Source organism: Acomys russatus, chromosome 7 (genome assembly GCF_903995435.1).
Source record: "Acomys russatus chromosome 7, mAcoRus1.1, whole genome shotgun sequence".
Classification (NCBI taxonomy): Eukaryota; Metazoa; Chordata; class Mammalia; order Rodentia; family Muridae; genus Acomys; species Acomys russatus.
In genome coordinates this window covers 55,001,395-55,020,879 of record NC_067143.1, presented here as the reverse complement: position 1 = coordinate 55,020,879, position 19,485 = coordinate 55,001,395, and the positions used below count along the sequence as shown (strand labels likewise).

Below are 19,485 nucleotides of genomic sequence, written 5' to 3'. Positions count from 1 at the left end.
TCTTCTGTCTCTGACACGTGTTCTTCCTCACCTTGGCCCATCAGCTTTCCTTCACTACTAGAATATAAGAATTCTAAACTCACTAAAAGTTGCAGGAGAATCATGTCTCCTTACAACCAAAATAAAGGTGCCCATCACAGCAAGTAAGACACAGTTTAATTGAAATGAAATATACCTGAGCTTTGGAAGCAATTAAACAGCTCTTGGATGTCACCTCAAAAATCACCTAAAATATAGCCCAAAGCTTCCATTTGATTATGCATTAGAACCAAAAATTTAAAACCATTTTCCAAAGACTTGATTAAAAACTCCAGCCAAGCATGATGGTTCACACCTCTCAGTAGTCAGGAGGAGGAGTCAGGAAGATGAAGAGTTCAAGGTCATCCTCACTCCTTAGTGTCTTAAAAGCCAGCCTTGGCTACATAAAACCATACATACATATGAGAAGACAATGTAACCTTGCCTTAGTCTGAGCCCAAGGTGAAAACAGTCTCAGAATGCTACCCCACTGAGACTTTGTCTGGACAAACTGATAACCATCTGAGATAGACTCAGAGGAGCCCTATCAGCCAAAGACAAAAGACAGGGTGACCCTGGCTGGGCTATAATGTGTTGCAAAATGATCATCCATGGGAGGAGGGTACCGCAGAGGCAGATGGGAGATTCCTGCTCAAGGGGGCGGGGAGTAGGGGAGTTGGGACCTTGGAGGTGTTGGGGAAGATGATGTGCAAGACTCCAGAGAATTACGCCAGGGGAATTGCCCCACAGAACTGATACCTAGAAGGTTTTATTCTTAATACCATTTACCCTTAATACTAAACATGCACACCGAGGTTGAATCAAAACAAACGCTTATGTATTTAACTACTTTTGTTTTGCAATGCTTGCTTAACATGTACACAGTGTAAAAGTAGTTAATAAGGAATTACCTAAGATTATGGCTAAGTTTAGTGCCATACTTTACATGATTAAAATGGTTTGCCAACCATTTGAAGGTGTTTTACAACATTCAAATCGGGCTGTCAAATAAGAAGAGATTTACTAAATAGGTAGATAGAGACACATTCCACAATGTGCTACTTTGTATTTTATGTACATATAGCAACATTTATATATGGAAGACAAACCTAAATAGTTGAAATATGGCTTTCTTGCACACACACAAATACAAAGAGCCTTAAGACCTTCAAGTATCCTTTTTCCTTTTTTTTTTTTTTTTTTTTTTTTCCTCTCTCCTGCATCTTGACAGAGGAGGAGGACAGTCTTAACGCGCCAGGCGTGTGGGTGGCAAGCTGTCCCTGGTTCTGGGCCCAGTGCCACACCGAGCTCTGCTACCACCAGATATTAACTCTAAGTATGGCACCAAAGCCAAGAGTGTACAAGGCCCCTCCCTGAGACAGACTGCCTTCTGTACAGATGCAGCTCCTTCCACCCGACCTTTACAATCCCAGTTTCCAAGAGGGAGGAGGAGGCAATGAGAAAAGACCTTTCTCTCCATCCTTTGAGCAGCCCCACAAAACATCCTGTCCTGACTTTTTAACTCATTCATTGAAGTCAAGGTAGAAAAGGACGAATATACTTCATAACAAGGAAAACTCTGCCTCCCACCAATCCCTACATCCCAGAAATGAGTGGTTCGGAATAACGCAGTCTGATAGAGCAAATCTGTTTTTGTTAAGATAGTTTCTACTTGAAGTGGAAGCGGGAGACTCTGGTGGCATAGCAACTCAAGTAGAATACCAGGAGCGGTTTCCACCTCAGAGTGGTAAGCCAGAAAATGCTTATTCCTAAACATAAACAATGCCTCAGAGGAGCCGGGAGTCAAAGAAACAAGAGACCTTGGTACATGTCCCTATTTCGGACTTTGTTTGCCCCACATCCCCATCCTCACTCCCACCCCATGCCCAGTGCTCAGGAGAAATAGAGCTGGTTCTGTGCTACAGTGGAAGCAGATACGACCAGTCGAGCGTAATACTGCCCCCTGGTGGGAAGTTTGTCACGGACTTTCTCTTCTGAGCCGGGATCAAGGGTTTTACTGCTATTTGGAATTAAGGTCTAGATACAATAGCTATTGTTTGGATTTTTTAAATGATAGTTTTTATTGTTGGATTACATGAGACAATTTCATTTTTCGCCATATTGCATGTGAGGAAATTAAAATGTAAGCATTTCTCGTGTTGCTGAGTATAATGCCTCATACTTAGAATACCAACATTTAGGAGCGTATATTGGAGGACTGCTGTGGGTCCAAGGCCAGTTTGGGCTATATAGTGAGCTCCTGGATAGCCTGGGTTATAGAGTGAAACCCTGTCTCAAACAACAACAGAAAACAAGCCAAGCATGATGGCGCACACCTTTAATCTCAGCACTCAGGGGGCAGAGGCAGGTGGATTTCTACGAGTTCCAGGACACCCTGGTCAACATAGCAAAACCCTGTCTCAAGAAAACAACAATGAAAAAGAAAACAAACAAACAAAAATAGTTGAAATATGTCTACACCTCACTGAAAAATCGTAAGAAGATTCAGATATCTCCGTCAACTGTACATGATCAATAATGAATTTTCTAAGCAGTTACAAAATTTTGGTGTGGGGCAATTCCTAATTGTCTTCTTCCTGTGCTTCTCTGCAACAGAGTGGTTGTTGGTGGTTAAGAACTATAGTGCTATAGAGAAAGGGAAGCAGCAGAAAATAGTAACAGAAATAGTGCAAAAAGGGAAACAAGGCGCCTATGGATATATCCCAGTTGGTATTGTACTTGTGTCACACATACCAAGCCCTGGGTTCGATCCTCTGGGCCACGTTATCCTGGGGTGGTAGTGTACCCTGGGGTCCCGGTACTCCTACTCAGGAGGTAGAACCTGGAAGATCAGGAGTTCAAGGTGATCCTTGTCTGCATAGCAAGTTCAAGGCCAACAGGAACAGATAGAGAAGACCCTGCTGCAAAAGCCAAAAAGAAGGGGGCTGGAGAGATGGCTCAGCGGTTAAGAGCACTGGCTGCTCTTCCAGAGGTCCTGAGTTCAATTCCCAGCAACCACATGGTGGCTCACAACCATCTATAATGGGGTTTGGTGCTCACTTCTGTCAAACATGCAAATAGAACACTCATATAAATAAAGAAATAAATATATTTTTTAAAAAGCCAAAAAGAATAGCATGAAGAGAGGATCTGAAAGAGACTCTAAGGATGGTATCTGGGAGGGGCAGTGGAAAGAAAGGGAAGGTAGGAGTGATATAATTCTATTGTAATTAAATTCATTTTAAAGTATAACATACACAGGCAAGGAGAATGTGGTGTGTTTTGAAGAAGAAAAAGTATGAAATAGGAAAGCTGTGGTTTTGTTAAGGGAAGAAAATGCTAATTTTATTTGAAAGGATTTAATATATATATATATTATATCTGTAAAAACAAATCTCAGAAAAGAAATTAAGTTGACTCTAATGATTGATTTGTTTAAATTACCTGTTGGTTTGACGATGAGGAAGATCTACTTCTGGAAGGTCAAAAAAAACTCAGACTACATTACAGACACACAGAAGAGAGACTCACTCTAATCTATAGGTGCCATGAGTGAAAATTAAGAGGAAGCTCCTAGTTTGGATCTCAGGCTTGTAAAACTACTGAAAAAAAAATCAAACATGATGATTCTTGTGAAAACTTACAGAAAACAAATGCAGCAGTGCCCACACAGTTAATACCAAGCCTGCTTCACTTACGTAAATAATTATGCCAAATTCAATGAGGTCAACTTATTTTGTGAACAAAATTTATAAATGGAGGCTGGAGAGATAGCTCAGCTGTCAAAAGCACTTGCTGCTCTTGTAAAAGATGCAGGTCCGGTTCCCAGCACACACATGGTGGCCCACAACTGTCTGTAACTCTACTCCCAGGGAAGACGATGTCCTCTTCTGGCCACCACAGGCACCAGGTACACATGTAGTACACATATATAAATGCAGCTAAAAATAGTCATACATATAAAATATTTTAATTCTTTTGAAATTATTAAGGGTTTTAATGTAGAATTTTTCTGTGTACATATAATCATTCATATTCAAATATGTGTGTGAGAGAGAGAAAGAGAGAGGCAGAGAGAGGCAGAGAGAGAGAAAGAGAGAGAGAGGGGGGGTGGGGAGTGAGTGAGAGAGAGGGAGAGAGTCTCTAAAGGTTTAAAGTTTAAACCTGGCATGTTGCCTGTGCTAAGCAAGAGGCTTACCATGAGCTACATTATCCCAGCTCCATTCACTGTTTATTTCTGCAGAGCACTGTTTATAACTTTTACAAAACATCCAACACATCACATCAAGTTTTATTTATAATTTTATTGAGATTATGCATGAATATGGAGAATGTTGTATATAGGTCAGACACTCCAAAACAGAGTCATGGATTTCAAACTATTAAGGGATTCCATTATTCTCAGAAGTTTTTTTTTTTATGTTTCTACTTAGAAATTGTAGGCTCATCATTAAATGTTTAATATCAATTTGTAATAATGTAAAAAGCTTAGAAATTCTTTTTCATGTCTTTAACACATAAGCATAAAAGCAAAGCCAGTTTATATTAGCTCCTTTTTCCAGAAGAATCCCTAAATTTATTTGTATTTTTTAATTTTGTAAAACATTTATTCTTCTTTTATATAATACATGCAGGTGCAGTTTCCCCTCCCTCCACTCTTTCCAGTTCCCCTACACACACCTCTCCTCACACCCAGATTCCCTGCAGATCCACAGGTTCTGCCTATTAGAGAAAACATGCTATTTGTGCTTCTGAGTCTGACTTATTTAAAGCAATTATCTGCAGTTCCATTTATTTTCCTGCAAAAGTCAGAATCTTATTTTTCCTTATAGCTGAATAAAATCCTCCTATGCATATATACAGTGTTCTCTTTATCCATTAATTTGTTGACCAACATCTAAGCTGGTCCCAATTGCTGGCTATTGTGAATACTGCTGCAACAAACATGGACAGGTAACTATATCTGAAGTGTGTTAAATGAGAGTTTTCGAGAGATATAAGCAAGATGACATCCTTGGATCATATGGTACTGACAGTTGTAGTTCGTTGGGGAACATCCTCGTCGATTTCCACAATAGCTCTACTATCTTGCATTTACCCCATAAGGGTTCGTGTTTCCCCATATTTTAACTAGCATTTGTTTGCTTGTTTTCTTGGTCATCATCTGATTGGTATAAGATGGAATCTGAAGGTAGTTTTCGTTTGTCTGTCTCTGATGGCTTCGGATACTGAACACTAGCAGACGTTAATTTGGCATTTGGTCTTATTTTGAGATCTACTTCATTAGTTCATTCATGATTTGGTAAGAATGTTTAATATTTCCACTTCTTCATATATTCTACTTATCAACCCCTGTGTGATGTGTAGTTTGGAATGTACTTGTCTCATTACTCTAGAAATCATTGTTTTATGTGCATACGATTTTTAAATTCATGTGATAATGTATATTAATATCTAGGAATAATTCCTATACCAGTGGAGTCTTTTTCAGAGTAGTTTATGCTTCAATCTCAATGTGTTTTCTCTGTATTTTCCTCTATCTGTTTCAACATTTCAGATTTTGGATTAAGTTTTGTTCATTTTGAGTTTATTGTTTTTCAGAAAGAGTGGATTTATTTTCATTTTTATATGTGGATATCCATATGTAATGACTAGTTTCTGCCATATTATATTCACCAGATCTTTCTCTTAAATCTTTAACTTGTCTTATTTCCCCTGTGAGTTTTGTAAGAGCCAAGCTTCCTACTTTTTTTGTGGCTACAATTTCTGTGGTGCAAGACATAAAAGAATAATAAGGAGCATTTAACAAACAACTGGAAACCATTGAGTTCAGAATAATATTCTCAAAGCCTATTTCAGATAAGGCCTTTGGTTATAAATCTTATATTCCCTCATTAAGATTGTATCCATAACACTTATTACATTCGCCCACAACATTGCTTGCAAAATAGTTTCTTGATGCATTCTTAGAAATCTTTAAACCAGACTGTAAAGGAAACTGGGTAGAATACTACTTTTGAGTTATCAGCCAAACTACTATTAAATAAATTATTTTAATTTTTTCTCATTTTCATGTTTCATATACATATTCAAAAGTTTATTAAACATAAGGATGTATGTTTATTAATCTTTTACAGCATGCAGAGGCAAACATAGATTTACAGTCACATGTGTGCTGATGAACCAAATATAATAAGAAGGAAACTAGCCATTTGAGTGGGTCCATATTTGGAAAATATATACAAAAAAAATTTCAGGCTAATGTGAACTGGCTCGATCACATAGTTTGTGAGAAGCATGTGACAATCAGCATACATATATATATCACTCTCCTATTTAAATCTCTAGCTTTCTACTATGCAACAGGAAGTTTAAGTTTTTGGCTGCCTCCTAAATCCAAATAGTTTCCCAAGTTCCTTTTAAGAAGCAAATATTTTTGTGTCTGGTGCTGTATAAATTACTTATAAGCTGAGAATCATCAATCAGTCTTTTGTTTGTTGGTTGCTTAAAGAAGCCATGAAACCATATAAGTCATTTATAACATTCATAGAATGATATTTTGTCAGGCAATATAAGTATGTTTATAAAGGTAACGTGAGTGTGTTCATTTTGCTTTGATTTTCTTGTGCTGACAATAATAGAGATTGTATTAAAATTTCAATGGAATATTGTTCATTATATGAATTTTCATAATACATATTCCTTTTTTTTCCTTTTTTTATTATTAATTTCTTCAAATTACATCTCAGTTGTTAGCCCATTCCTTGTATTCTCCCATTCCTCCCTTGCTCCCGCTTCCCCCCCCCATTACCCTCCCCTATGTCTGTGACTGAGGGAGACCTCCTCCCCCTGTATATGCTCATAGGGTATCGAGTCTCTTCTTGATGACCTATTATCCTTCCTCTGAGTGCCACCAGGCATCTCTATCCAAGGGACATGGTCAAATATGGAGCACCAGAGTTTGTGTGAAAGTCAGATTTCCTTCTCCACTTAACAGTGGAGAATGTCCTGTCCCTCAGTAGAAGAATGGATAAAGAAACTGTGGTACGTTTACACTATGGAATACTACTCAGCTATTAAAAACAAGAAATTCCCGAAATTTGTGGACAAATGGATTGAACTAGAAATTATCATGAGTGAGTTCACCCAAAAGCAAAAAGAGTTAAATGGTATATACTCACTTATATCCAGACACTAGCCTAAGGGGTACGTCCCCATGGAAAACTTTACCTATCAGGAAAGTGGGTCAGAGGAAAGGACATCCTATTGAGACTTTAGGTGTGAGAAGCCTGGGAGAATGAGGAAATAAAAAGGATTCAGAGGGTCCTGGAAAACTACAGGTGGGTCTGGGCCCTAGGGTCCTCCTCAAACTATGACACCAGTCAAGGAAAATATAGGCAATAATACATATTTCTTAATGAACTATTAGGAAACAAAGCAACAACATCTGCTCTAAGATTCCTTGAATTTTCCTAGATGATCTCCTCTAGACCCAGAGTTCTGCCTCATTTATTAAATAAAGAAACACATATTTGTAATTCCCAAAACTTTTCTTTTGACTGTTACTTGGCTGCACTATTTATTCTTATCATTCATATTGTATATTATCTGTGAATGAAATAAGATAAATATTTTTGAAAAGGCTATGAGGCATGTTAATATGAGGCCTGGATTCATGATGATTCATATTTTACTGCTCACTATATTTTACTTTCTCCCTTGCGTACATTTAGCAAAAGGTATAATACTGAGCATGGTGGCTAGGATATGAGAATTGTAGATTAAATTATTAACTCTGCTCCTTAATAGATGTATGCCCTAATGTCTGCAGACTTCTACTTAATCAACTGTGTGTATTTTAATTGTATTGTAAATAGTTATATAATTTGTTGGGCTGCTTAGAAGTGTAAGATGAAATGTGTTTTGTGAGCCACTAGTAGAAAACCTAGCAGGAAATATCAGTTACTTTGAGCAGCAGTTTTATTTCATTATTATTATTTACATTTCTCTGATACAACTGTAAAACTCATGGAAAGCATAGCATACCTGCATTTCAAACAGAAAATATCTAAACATTCTTTAAACCTTGCTTAATAAATTAAAGACTTGAAAACTCTCACATCTAATGGAGAATCTCCAAACACAGTTGCTTCTGCAGCATGAAAATCACACCAGGGTTAAGAGTAATCTCTGCTTATTTTGCAAGGAGCAAACTAAGAATAGCCTTTCGGATCTGTTTTGTCTTTATGCTATAAATGATGGGGTTGAGCACAGGGGGTAAAAGAAGGAAAACATTGGCCATCATTGAATGGACTACTTTGGGGGCTGACCGACCATAGCGATGCACCATAGACAGGCTAAAAAGAGGGATATAGAAAATAGCAACTGCTCCAATGTGGGACACACAGGTGATGAAGACCTTGTGCCTTTCTTCAGAGGAGGCAATAGTGAGGACAGAGCGAACGATCAGTATATAAGACAAGACAATGCACGGAATATCTACCCCTGTGGTCAGAATGAGACCAACTAATCCACAGATGCTGTTGGCCCGAGTGTCTGAACATGCTAACTTAATCACATCTGGATGATAGCAGTAGGAGTGGGACAGGATATTCACCTTACAGAAAGAGACAGGCTTAAGGAGCAAAAGTACTGGGACAATTAATACTACAGTGCGGATAATCACTAGGAAACCCAACTGAATGATTCTAGAATTAGTAAGAATCATAGTGTATCTAAGAGGGTTGCAGATTGCTACATAACGGTCGAACGCCATAGCCACTAGCACGCCAGATTCTACACATGTGAATCCATGAAGAAAAAACATCTGAACAATGCATAAATCTAGACTGATTTCATTCGCGTGAAACCACAGTATCCTCAAGGTGGTTGACATTGTAGAAACAGTCAGACCCAGGTCAGTGGCGGAGAGCATGGAGAGGAAATAGTACATAGGTTCATGCAGGCTGTGCTGGGCCACAATGATAAAGAGGATCATGCAGTTGCCAGAGAGGGCTGTGGTGTAAAGACAACAGAAAGGGATGGAGATCCAGGCAGGAGCAGATTCTAGGCCAGGAACGCCAGTCAGCAAGAAGGTTGGTAACTTTGATGTGAAGTTGCTTAGGAATCCCATGTTGTCCCGCATTTGTGGCATTTGCCTTTACAGTGCTCACATCCTAAAAAGTAACAAAATATACTGTGATTAAAACATGTTTATACAGTCTTCTGATTAGAAAAAGGCTACTGTAGGAAATAAATTCTGTTATCCAGAAGACTAAAATTTATTAACCTAGCAATTATAATTAGAGACATTTAGAATATACAATGTGTTTATCCTTAAACCAAAAAGTATATTCACATAATTTTGAAATTTATGTATTTATTTTTATTTTCATAGACTTTTAAGTTCTACCTGACTGTGTGCGTAGATAGTCATTTTAAAATGCAAAAATAGAAATGTTCAAAGTGAGAACTTGATTCTTAGAACACACACACAAAAAGTGTATTTAATTTTGAATATGCCATGTTTAAAGTAAGCAAGAGAAGCCTACTTAAAGATGTTCTTGTGTTTGGAATGGATCTGAAGGCTTGACTCTCTGGACACAGATAACTAGAAATAATCATTTTAATCCCACATAATAGGTGAACAGCCAAGGAAACTGGGTTACTAAAAAGAAAATAATGAAGACAGTGTATTGTGGACTTTTAGGGGGAGGATTAGATCTCCTAAACCCTGGTAATTCTAAATGTTTTTTGAGAATCATAAAGCGAAGATAGCATGGTATCCCCTTTTGGATATGTTGATAACCATGCTGACCGGCTTGAGCAGTCAAGTCTAGTAGGTATTAAAATATTCAAATGTAGATCAAAATATGTTACTGATCTTGAGAAAAGCAGGTGTACTTGCAAATTGAAACTGACAACCAGTGACGGTGGATTAGGGGACAGATTGAGAAACTGTGGTGCTATAGTTTGTTTTGTTTTCAGGAATTTAGCAGTTAAGGCCATGACAGAGAGATTGTGGGTAAGGGAGGCTGTAAGAGCTATAGAGAGCCAGGTGTGAGGGCGCATGCCTGTTATCTCAGCACTCAGGGAGGCAGAGCCAGGCTGATGTCTGTGAGTTCATGGCTATCTTGATCTACAAAAGTGAGTCCAGGACAGCCAAGGCTACAGAGACAAACTCTGTTTCAGGCCCCCGCCCCCCATAAAAAGAGAAGAGGTATGGAGATGTTTTTGGAAAAGGGAGAATTTAGATAAACATACAAATTTATAAATCATGATTATAGATACAATGGCAGTCATGAATTTTAAATAAGGAAGGAGAGGATTAGCTTAACACATAAAAGTCTGAAAGCATCAGGTGATTGAGGACAGCAAAAGAAAGATCTTAGAAAGATGAGGTTAAGCATTTTCATTGACCCCAGGGGTGTGCCAAGTAAGTAGATTGATGGAAAGTCATATCAGGGATTTTTCACTTTATAGCTACAATTCTCTGAGGGAATTATGAAGAGTACATTTTTCTTCTTTCCAAAAAGTATGGATTTGGCTTGGGAACAAGGTAGAAGATAGACTTAGACACACAATGATTCTATAAGTATAAGTGTTTCATAGCCATGTTTAGTTCAAATTATAAATTATGTAATTAATTTCTAAGAGGACTAAAAATCAAATAGTACCAATATTACTTGCCCTGTTCAGATTTTCAGGCAAATTTAGCATGGATTTGCTTTATGCCGATAAACACCTTGTAATCTGTTTTTACTTTACCGTGTTGTCATGTTTTTTTGTTGTTGTTGTTTGTTTGTTTGTTAAATCTCTAATTTCATGAGTTTCAACTCTGAGAGGAATAATTACAACATACCACTATAAACTACTTGATAGTATTGTGTGGATCCCCGAGCATAGATAAGAATATACAATTACTTGGTTTTCTATATGCCTGTTTGAATATTGTGTGTAGGTAATAAACAAAGTACAAAGTCAACACAGTGAGCATCGTTTTCTATCTTACCCAGGATGTGTGGAAACCAGAACCTTCTACGTCTTTGCTAGCAGAAATAGAGTAGGCTATCATGCTGGGATCTATGGACTTTTTAGTATATTTGAACTGAACTGTGGGATTATATGTAAGATGTGCATCTCTCTGGGGGAACTGACAACAGACAAACAACATTTGTAAAAATGTAAGGTATCACAATTGAATCCCAGAAGGCTTTAAGCTATTAAGTCTAATAAACAGTGGTACCCAGAAGTCCCAAATGATAAACACAGGAACCAAACCAACTGATGCCTCTCTATATTGATGTGCTGTGCTTCTTGTGCATTCGTTCTGTCATACTGACTGTGAATTCATATGGGCTCTGTTGTGTCTTAAAAACTATTTCCTTGTAGTTATTCCTCATCAACTCTGGCTCACACGATATTTCGACACTGTCTTCTGTGATGATGCCTGAGCTTTGTGGGGTAGGTTGCTATCTAGATGTCCCATTTAGGACTTAGTATTCCATAATCTCTTATTCTCTGAATGCAAACCAATCATGGGTCTCTTTTCCTTGCAATCCACTGCAAGTTGAAACTTCTCTTATCAGAGATGGCAAATGCATTAATCTATGGTTACAGCAATAAGCAATAGAAGTCATTTTAATATTACACCTGTTTAGCAGAATAATTGTAGGTTCTCCTCTGGGGCCTATGACACACCTAGCCACAGGGTTTGGCCCCAATAATGTTGCCAGGTATGGGTTCTATCTAGTGGAAAGGACCCTATATATGATCAGAAAGCAGTTGGTTACTCCAATAACATTCAAGCAGTGGGCATATCTTGCCAGAATAGTCATTGTTGTAGCTCATCATGTTCATAGGTGAGTAAAATTATGGCTAGCATTTTCTAATCAATGAAAAATAGCCAAAAGGAATGAAGCATTCATATCAATACCTCATTGATTTCTCTGTTTCATGACTCAGATATATGTTATCTTCTGCAATACAGTATGACAGATGATAATTGTACAAAATTAAGGAGCATCATGTGATACTTTAATATATGCATACAAGCTGTCATTATCAGATCAAAGTAATTAGTACATGCATCAACTCTGATATTTATCAATTCTCTGTGTACAATCATCTATGCATTTTGCTGTTTGATTTTTTTTTTAAAGAATAAGAATAAAATAGAAGAATCATGACTCTGAGAATAAACCATAACTATGATTTTATTCATATGCCTATGCTTTTTAAACTATGAATAGAATTATATACAAATATCCCCAGTTCTCAAAAATATAAAATTTATTAAGAAAATACAGAGGCAGACTTATAATTGTGCAATTCTGTTCAGCCTCTAGGCCTTCACTGATTTTAGTCATATAATGTTTAAAAAGTTGTAAACATTTTTTCAGTATGTTTCCAGGGCAAATTGCTAAAATGCATTGTTGGCTAATCTCAATTGAATTTGGGTGAGGATAGGACCTGATTGACTTGCACATTTTATCTATTATCCCAGAGAAAGAATGAGAATGAAATAGATATTCTCATTCTTTGTAGTAAAAAGTGGCTACAATAAAAAGTGTTCAACATCCTTAGTCATCAGAGAAATGCAAATCAAAATGACTCTGAGATTACATCTTACACCCATCAGAATGGCTACGATCAAAAACTCAAGTGACAGCACATGCTGGTGAGCATGTGCAGAAAGGGGAACAGTCCTTTATTGCTGGTGGGAGTGTAAACTTGCACAACCACTTTGGAAATCAATCTGGCTCTTTCTCAGGAAATTGGGAATATGTCTACCTCAAGACCAGCTATTACACTCCTTGAAATATACCCAGAATATGCCTCACCACACAACAAGGACATTTGCTAATCTATAATCATAGCAGCCTCATTTGTAATAGCCAGAGCCTGGAAACTACCTAGATGTCCCTCAGTCGAAGAATGGATAAATAAACTGGTACATTTACACTACGGAATACTGCTCAGCTATTAAAAACAAGGAAATCTTGAAATTTGCAGGCAAATGGATGGAATTAGAAATGATCATCCTGAGTGAGTTAACCCAGACCCAGAAAGATACACATGATATATACTCACATAACTGGACACTAGCCCAACAGGGATGTCCCCTGAGTGTCTTCACTCAGTGGGAGATTGGGACAGATGCTAGGACTTGCTATTGGGACTCCAGGTGAGAGAGATATGGGAGAATTGGGGGATAGAAGGACTCAGAGGGTCCTGGAACCCTACAAAAAGACCATTAAGGCTGGTGGATCTGGGCCCAGGGGTGCCTGCACGAACTACTGTACCATCCAAGGACAATGCATACTGTAAACCTAGACCCTCTAAAATTCAGCTCTAGCCAATGAACAGTGCATTCTCCACAGTTGTATGGAGAGTGGGGATTGACTCTGACATGAACTCTGGTGCCCCCTATTTGAACAATTCCCCTTGGTGGGGAGCCCTGGTGTCACTCAGAAGAAGAAGCAGGCTATCCAGATGAGACCTGATAGGCTGTGATCGTATGGTGGGGGAAGAGAGCCCCTTCGGTCATCAGTCTGGGGAGAAGGATAGCATGAAACAGGGAGGGAGGGGGAATGGGAAGATACAAATGAGGGGATAACAATTAGCATGTAATCTGAATAAATTATTTAAATTTTAAAAAGAATAATTTTCAGTATAGTAGACTAGCTAGCAATAGAACATAGGGCATCAAAAAATGTAAAAAAAAAAAAAGATTGTGTTTAACCCTCCAGTGAGCTGTATGCCCATTAGTGTTCCATCACAGTGACATTTTTAAAAATATATTTATTCACTTTACATCCTGGTGGTGGTAGCCTCATCTGTCCTCTCCTTCCAGTCCCACCCTCTTCCCTCTCCCCCTAAGCCCCTATTCCTCAGAAGAGGGCAGCCCCCTTTCCCACCCACCCCAGCTCATCAAGTTGCATCAGGACTGAGTTCATCCTTTCCCCCTGTGACCTGGCAAGGCACTTCCATCAGGGAGAAGTTATCACAAAGCTGGCCAAAAAAAAGCCCATGTCCGACAGCTCCCGCTCCCCTTACTAAAGAATCTGCATGAAGCCTGAACTTCTTGTTGGCTTCATCTTTGTAGGGGGCCTAGATCTAGTCCATGCAGGGTCCTTGGTTGATGCTTCAGTCTTAGCAAGTCCCCCTGGGCCCTGGTTAGTTGTCTCTGTTGGCCTTCATGTGGAGCTCCTGTCACTTCCAGGTCCTTTTCTCCATCCTTCAACTTTTCCTCAAGACTCCTTATTCATTGCCCAATGTTTGGCTGTGAGTCTCAGCGTCTCTTCTGAAGTGCTGCTGGGTGGAGCTTCGTGACAACTCTATGAAGAGTTAAAAAAAAAAAAAAAAAAAAAAAAACACCTTAAGGGAGTAAGGATTTACCTCACTCAACCTCAGCAAGTTTCATTGCTGAGGGCCTGGAGCGAGGTTGAAATCTGGCAGGAGCATCTGGTGGAGAATAGCATCCTACCAAATGGTGAGCAGGAAGCAGAGAAGAAAATGCAGTAAGGAGCCATGCAAGGACTTTAGCTACCAGGAGAGGATCCCAGTGACTGCCTGCCCAGCTACATTCTCCATCCAAAGTAGTGCCACCAGCTGGCAAACAGACCTTGGACACATGAGCCTCTGGCAGACATTTCATATTCAAACCCTATCCATAAGGGGTGATCTTTGACTGCGCTGGGACTATAGATTTTTAGTTCAACATTCTCAGAAAAATATCAATACGGAGATTATCCATTACTGCTTACTTGTATAAAAATTTGCTTGCTGACTGCAACGGGCCAACTGACTATAAAATTAGTAAACAATGTTATCTCAACAACTTAGCATTTCTACTGGAATGATATAATAGAAATTTAAAATTGGAACAATTCCTGGTTTGTTGTTTAAGGGATCTGCTGGAATCCTGACAATTACCAGTGGAATTGCTCCAAGGAATGCAGTTTGAAAAAGTCTACTTCTCCTGTTCCCATTAACCTCTTTTCTCTCCAATCTAGGGTAGGTGTGTTGAAAGGGAGAAATAAGCATTAAAAAACCCTAAATAATGAATCTTTGAAAAGGTTCAGAACTTGCAGGGCACTTTTTTTTTTTTTTTTTTTTTTTTAACCAACCTTCAGCAATGCTATATTTGCTTTCTTGGGACCGTGATAGTGGTTAAGTGCTTGGGCTATGCTTTCGTACATGTGTTATTTCAAATCCCTAGTTTTGACTCTTCCTAGCCTCGTGACATCGGAGTTGAACTCTGTGAAGCTCAAGAGCCTGTAAAATGTGATGAAACCAAGAATGTATTCTAACACGAGTTATAAACAAGAAAAAGATGTCAGGTTCTCAACTCCTGAGTCATTTCTTAATGGTCCATGGGGATTGTTTTTGGCAAGAACATAGGAAGTAGGTTCCTTTAAAACCCTTTGCCTAACTCCACCTGGCCACGTCCCTTCTTTATTCTTGAGTGTGTCAAGTTGCCTCTTTACACAAAGGGTGATTTAAATCAAGGTCATCTTTTATGCTTATCTTATCAGCAAATTTGAGTGATTATTTGACCTTTAACCTTTGTATTTTCTTCCAAAGATGCTTGAGTTTCACAGTGTTTAATTTAATAAGTACCAATGTCTCTCAGATCTCAGTTGGAGGGTTAAGTTACTGTGCGCTTCTCTTTCTCACTGAGATGACCATCAGCTCTCTCTGCTAGAAGGTTTTTTTTTTTTTTTATTGATATTAATAAGGTTTATAGTAAGAATTTAGTTTTTCTTTTTTACATATACATTTATTTAATTACACATACATACAGTAAACTACCTACAACAGAACCATGAAACAATACAGCAGACCTGTTAAAGAGCAAAGCAGCAATTCAACAAAGGTGAATTCAACTGCAGTCACCAGAACCTAGAACAGCAGCCAGAACCTCCAAGCGGTCCCTGCGACAGTTCCCTCTAGGCGTGTCTCCAAGTGGAGCTATTAATAGTCGAACAATAAGAAGTGATGCTTCCATTATCATCCTCATTACTAAGGATTTGAGGTCGTTTTCTTGTATTTCCATTGTGTTTGAGTTCTCTGGATTGTTTTCTTAAGGATAGCTGGGATTTGGAGACGCCATATTGTTTTGGCCTTCCCCCCCCCCAGCCCCGTATGATTTTATGTTGTCCTTTAGTCATCTTGCCTTCTCTATTTTTGGCAGGTAGCTTCCAGAGTTGAGCGGAAGGAGTCTGGGGATAGATTCACCTGTTTTCTCACGATTTCCCTAGGCCGGAAAGAAGAACATTATAATGTGCAGATCTGGGCCCAGGGGTCCTGTTCAAACTATGCCACCAGCCAAGGACAATATGTGCAGTAAACTTCAAACCCCTACCCAGATCTAGCCAATGGGCAGGGCATTCTTCACAGTTGAGTGGAGAGTGGGGTCTGACTTTCACATGAACTCTGATGCCCCATATTTGACCACATCCCCTGGATGGGGAGACCTGGTGGCACTCAGAGGAAGGATAGCAGGCTACCAAGAAGAGACTTGATACCCTATGAGCATATACAGGGGGAAGAGGTCCCTCTCAGTCAGAGTCATAGGGGAGGGGAGTAAGGGGAAAATGGAAGGAAAGGAGCAATGGAAGGATACAAGGCATGGGATAATAACTGAGATGTAATATGAATAAATTAATAAATTATATTTTAAAGAAAAGAAGTGATGCCAAGACCAAAAATGCCAGCCTCTTGTTTTGGGCATATAACCACAGGAATAGGGGTTGTCTTTGACTCTGTTACATGCCTTTTGATCCTGTCTCCCTATCTAGGCTGTCTTGTCAGGCCTCAGTGGGAAAAGATGTGCTTGATCCTGCTGTGACTAGAGGTGCCGGAGTGGGTTGGTACCCATGGGTGTTCACCTTCTGTGAGAAGAGAGAAAGGGGAATATGGAGGGAGAGAGGCATGATGGCACAACTGGGAGGGAAGTAGGGAGGGGGCTGGGATTGAGCTGTAAAGTAATTAAACAAATAAACACTTCATAAAAGATTGAAAAATGGAGTAATTCTCCAAAATGAAACAGAGCTAGATTTAGATCATCAGTCTTCCTGTGGATTAACACATTTCTACTAGCTGGTATGTATAGGGACAGTATCCAGGGCAGGACTATTTGTATTCTTACTTTTACATAAATCACTTAGTTTTGAAATCACACTTTAATATACCTATAGATGTCATGCTTTCTATATATGGGTATTGAATTGAGATCTTACTTGACCTATAATATCAATCAAAATTACGTGGCATGCTTACTATCTGATACAAGCATTGCTATGGAAGGCAGAAGCAAAACAATCTTTCCAATGTTTTTCTCTTTCATATCAACTAATATTTCTTTATTTTATTTGTTGATTCAAAGTAATGATTATTAGTGTAGGTTTTGGTTTTGTCTTTTTTCAATTAAAATAACTGTTTGTATAGCCCTTACAAAATCTAGAATGTGAATTCTTCTGTACGTTGCCTTAAGAAAAGTTCTGTGTCTAGTAAAACCATGATAAAGTAAATGTATTAAAGCATAGTACTCAAATCTAAGACTCTTTCATGCCACAGATTCTTGAGCTTTAATGTCTAAGAGCATGAGAGGTACTTACTCAACAGGCAATCTTGCAGAATTATCTTTGGATAAAATTTATCAATAAATTGAGATAACTTTTCATTTATATTTTGTTGGTTGTTGCCTAATGAGAATAGAGAAACTGATTTGATGATTTTACCATAGGGAGATTATATAAAATCTCTGTATAATACTTTTAGATAAAAACAAGAAAGACATAGTCTGAACCAGACCAGTGGCTCCTACTGAGGCCACTTCGAGATTCCAAGGAAGGAAGATTAAGATTGAGAAACTTAAACAGTCAAAACCTAGAATCAGTAATGGTTACAACAACTGATGACCCACCCCAGTGAGTTTATTATTATCACAGCTTCTTAAATACTCTGCAAACAATAAAGCAGAAAACAGGTCAGTAAAGAGTATCTGGATCACAGGGAGCTCAGAACAGTCTTAGTGTCCTCTTTTGTAAGGTGCATGCTGGTACAGTAACCAAAGCATTTTTCATATAAGTATCTAGAACTTCAGACCAATTTCTCTTATGAACATTGATGCAAAAATACTCAATAAAATACTCGCAAAACGAATACAAGAACATATCAAAGACATCATTCACCATGACCAGGTAGGCTTCATTCCAGGCATGTGGGGAGGGTTTAACATATGGAAATCCATCAATGTAATCCACCATATAAACAAACTGAAAGAGAAAAACCACATGATCATCTCCTTAGATGCAGAAAAAGCATTTGACAAAATACAACACCCATTCATGTTTAAAGTTTTGGAGAGATTGGGATACAAGGCACATACCTAAACATAATAAAGGCTATATACAGCAAGCCTATAGCCAAAATCAAATTAAATGGAGAGATACTCAAGGAAATTCCTCTAAAATTGGGGACCAGACAAGGCTGCCCACTCTCTTCATATCTCTTCAATGTAGTTCTTGAAGTTCTAGCCAGAGCAATAAGACAACAAAAGGAGATCAAGGGTATCCAAGTGGGAAAGAAGGAAGTCAAATTATCCCTATTTGCAGATGATATGATAGTGTACATAAGTGACCCCCAAAACTCCACCAGAGAACTCCTACAGCTGATTTTAAAATTGAAGAAGTATGTATATTTTTAACTGTTAGATGAAATGTCTTCATTCCTTTAAAATTGTTTTGTTTTGTTTGTTTGTTTGTTTGTTTGTTTGTTTGGTTGGTTGGTTTTAGTTTTCAAGACAGGGTTTCTTTGTGTAGCCTTGGCTGTCCTAGACTCAATTTGTAGACCAGGCTGGCCTCGAACTCAGAGATCTTGCTGCCTCTGCCTCCTGAGCGCTAGGATTAAAGGTGTGTGCCACCACCGCCCGGCTCCATTCCTTTAAAATTATATGACCATATATTTAAACCATGACAATCCAGGAAAATTTTTACTGATTTAATAGATTAAGGGTTTCCAAGTTTTAAAGTCAATAACATATACTAAGGAGCCAAGTTCTTATATAAATGAAGAGACAGAATAAAAAGTCATTATAACAATAACTAAAATTAAACTTTGCCAGAAAAAAATCCACAGTGAATTTGTCTTTTCCAAAGCACATTGAGATATCTGATTTATTATCAACTTGAACAAAAACCTGGAGTCAATAAAGAAATTTTGTTTGAAATTTTTTTTTCATGAAGAATAAACATCAACTAAGAATGTATCACATCTCTCAAATCTCTGTCTGTGTGTGCGATAAAATTCACTTTCCTTGTTCTGGAAAGTTTTCAGTCTGTAGACTAGCTCTTCTCATAGGTATGATCTTGTGATATAAATTTAGCCTGGGAACTATTTTTCATTTGTTGGCCACATCACTGTGGGTAACTGAAGACATGGGATGCTGTAATCCCTGGT

The 19,485-nt window shown here is 38.3% G+C and overlaps 1 protein-coding gene across 1 annotated transcript; it reads right to left on the bottom strand.

The window, feature by feature from the left end:
* Positions 1 to 8,212: 8,212 nt before the first annotated feature.
* On the bottom strand, positions 8,213 to 9,172 carry LOC127192183 (olfactory receptor 51F1-like). Its single transcript, XM_051149504.1, has one exon. The coding sequence runs from the start codon at positions 9,170 to 9,172 to the stop codon at positions 8,213 to 8,215; it is 960 nt and encodes a 319-aa protein (XP_051005461.1).
* Positions 9,173 to 19,485: the final 10,313 nt, after the last annotated feature.

Bases quoted from the DNA above. Each gene is read 5' to 3' on its own strand.
- LOC127192183 (XM_051149504.1), bottom strand. From the start codon at position 9,172: ATGCCACAAATGCGGGACAACATGGGATTCCTAAGCAACTTCACATCA.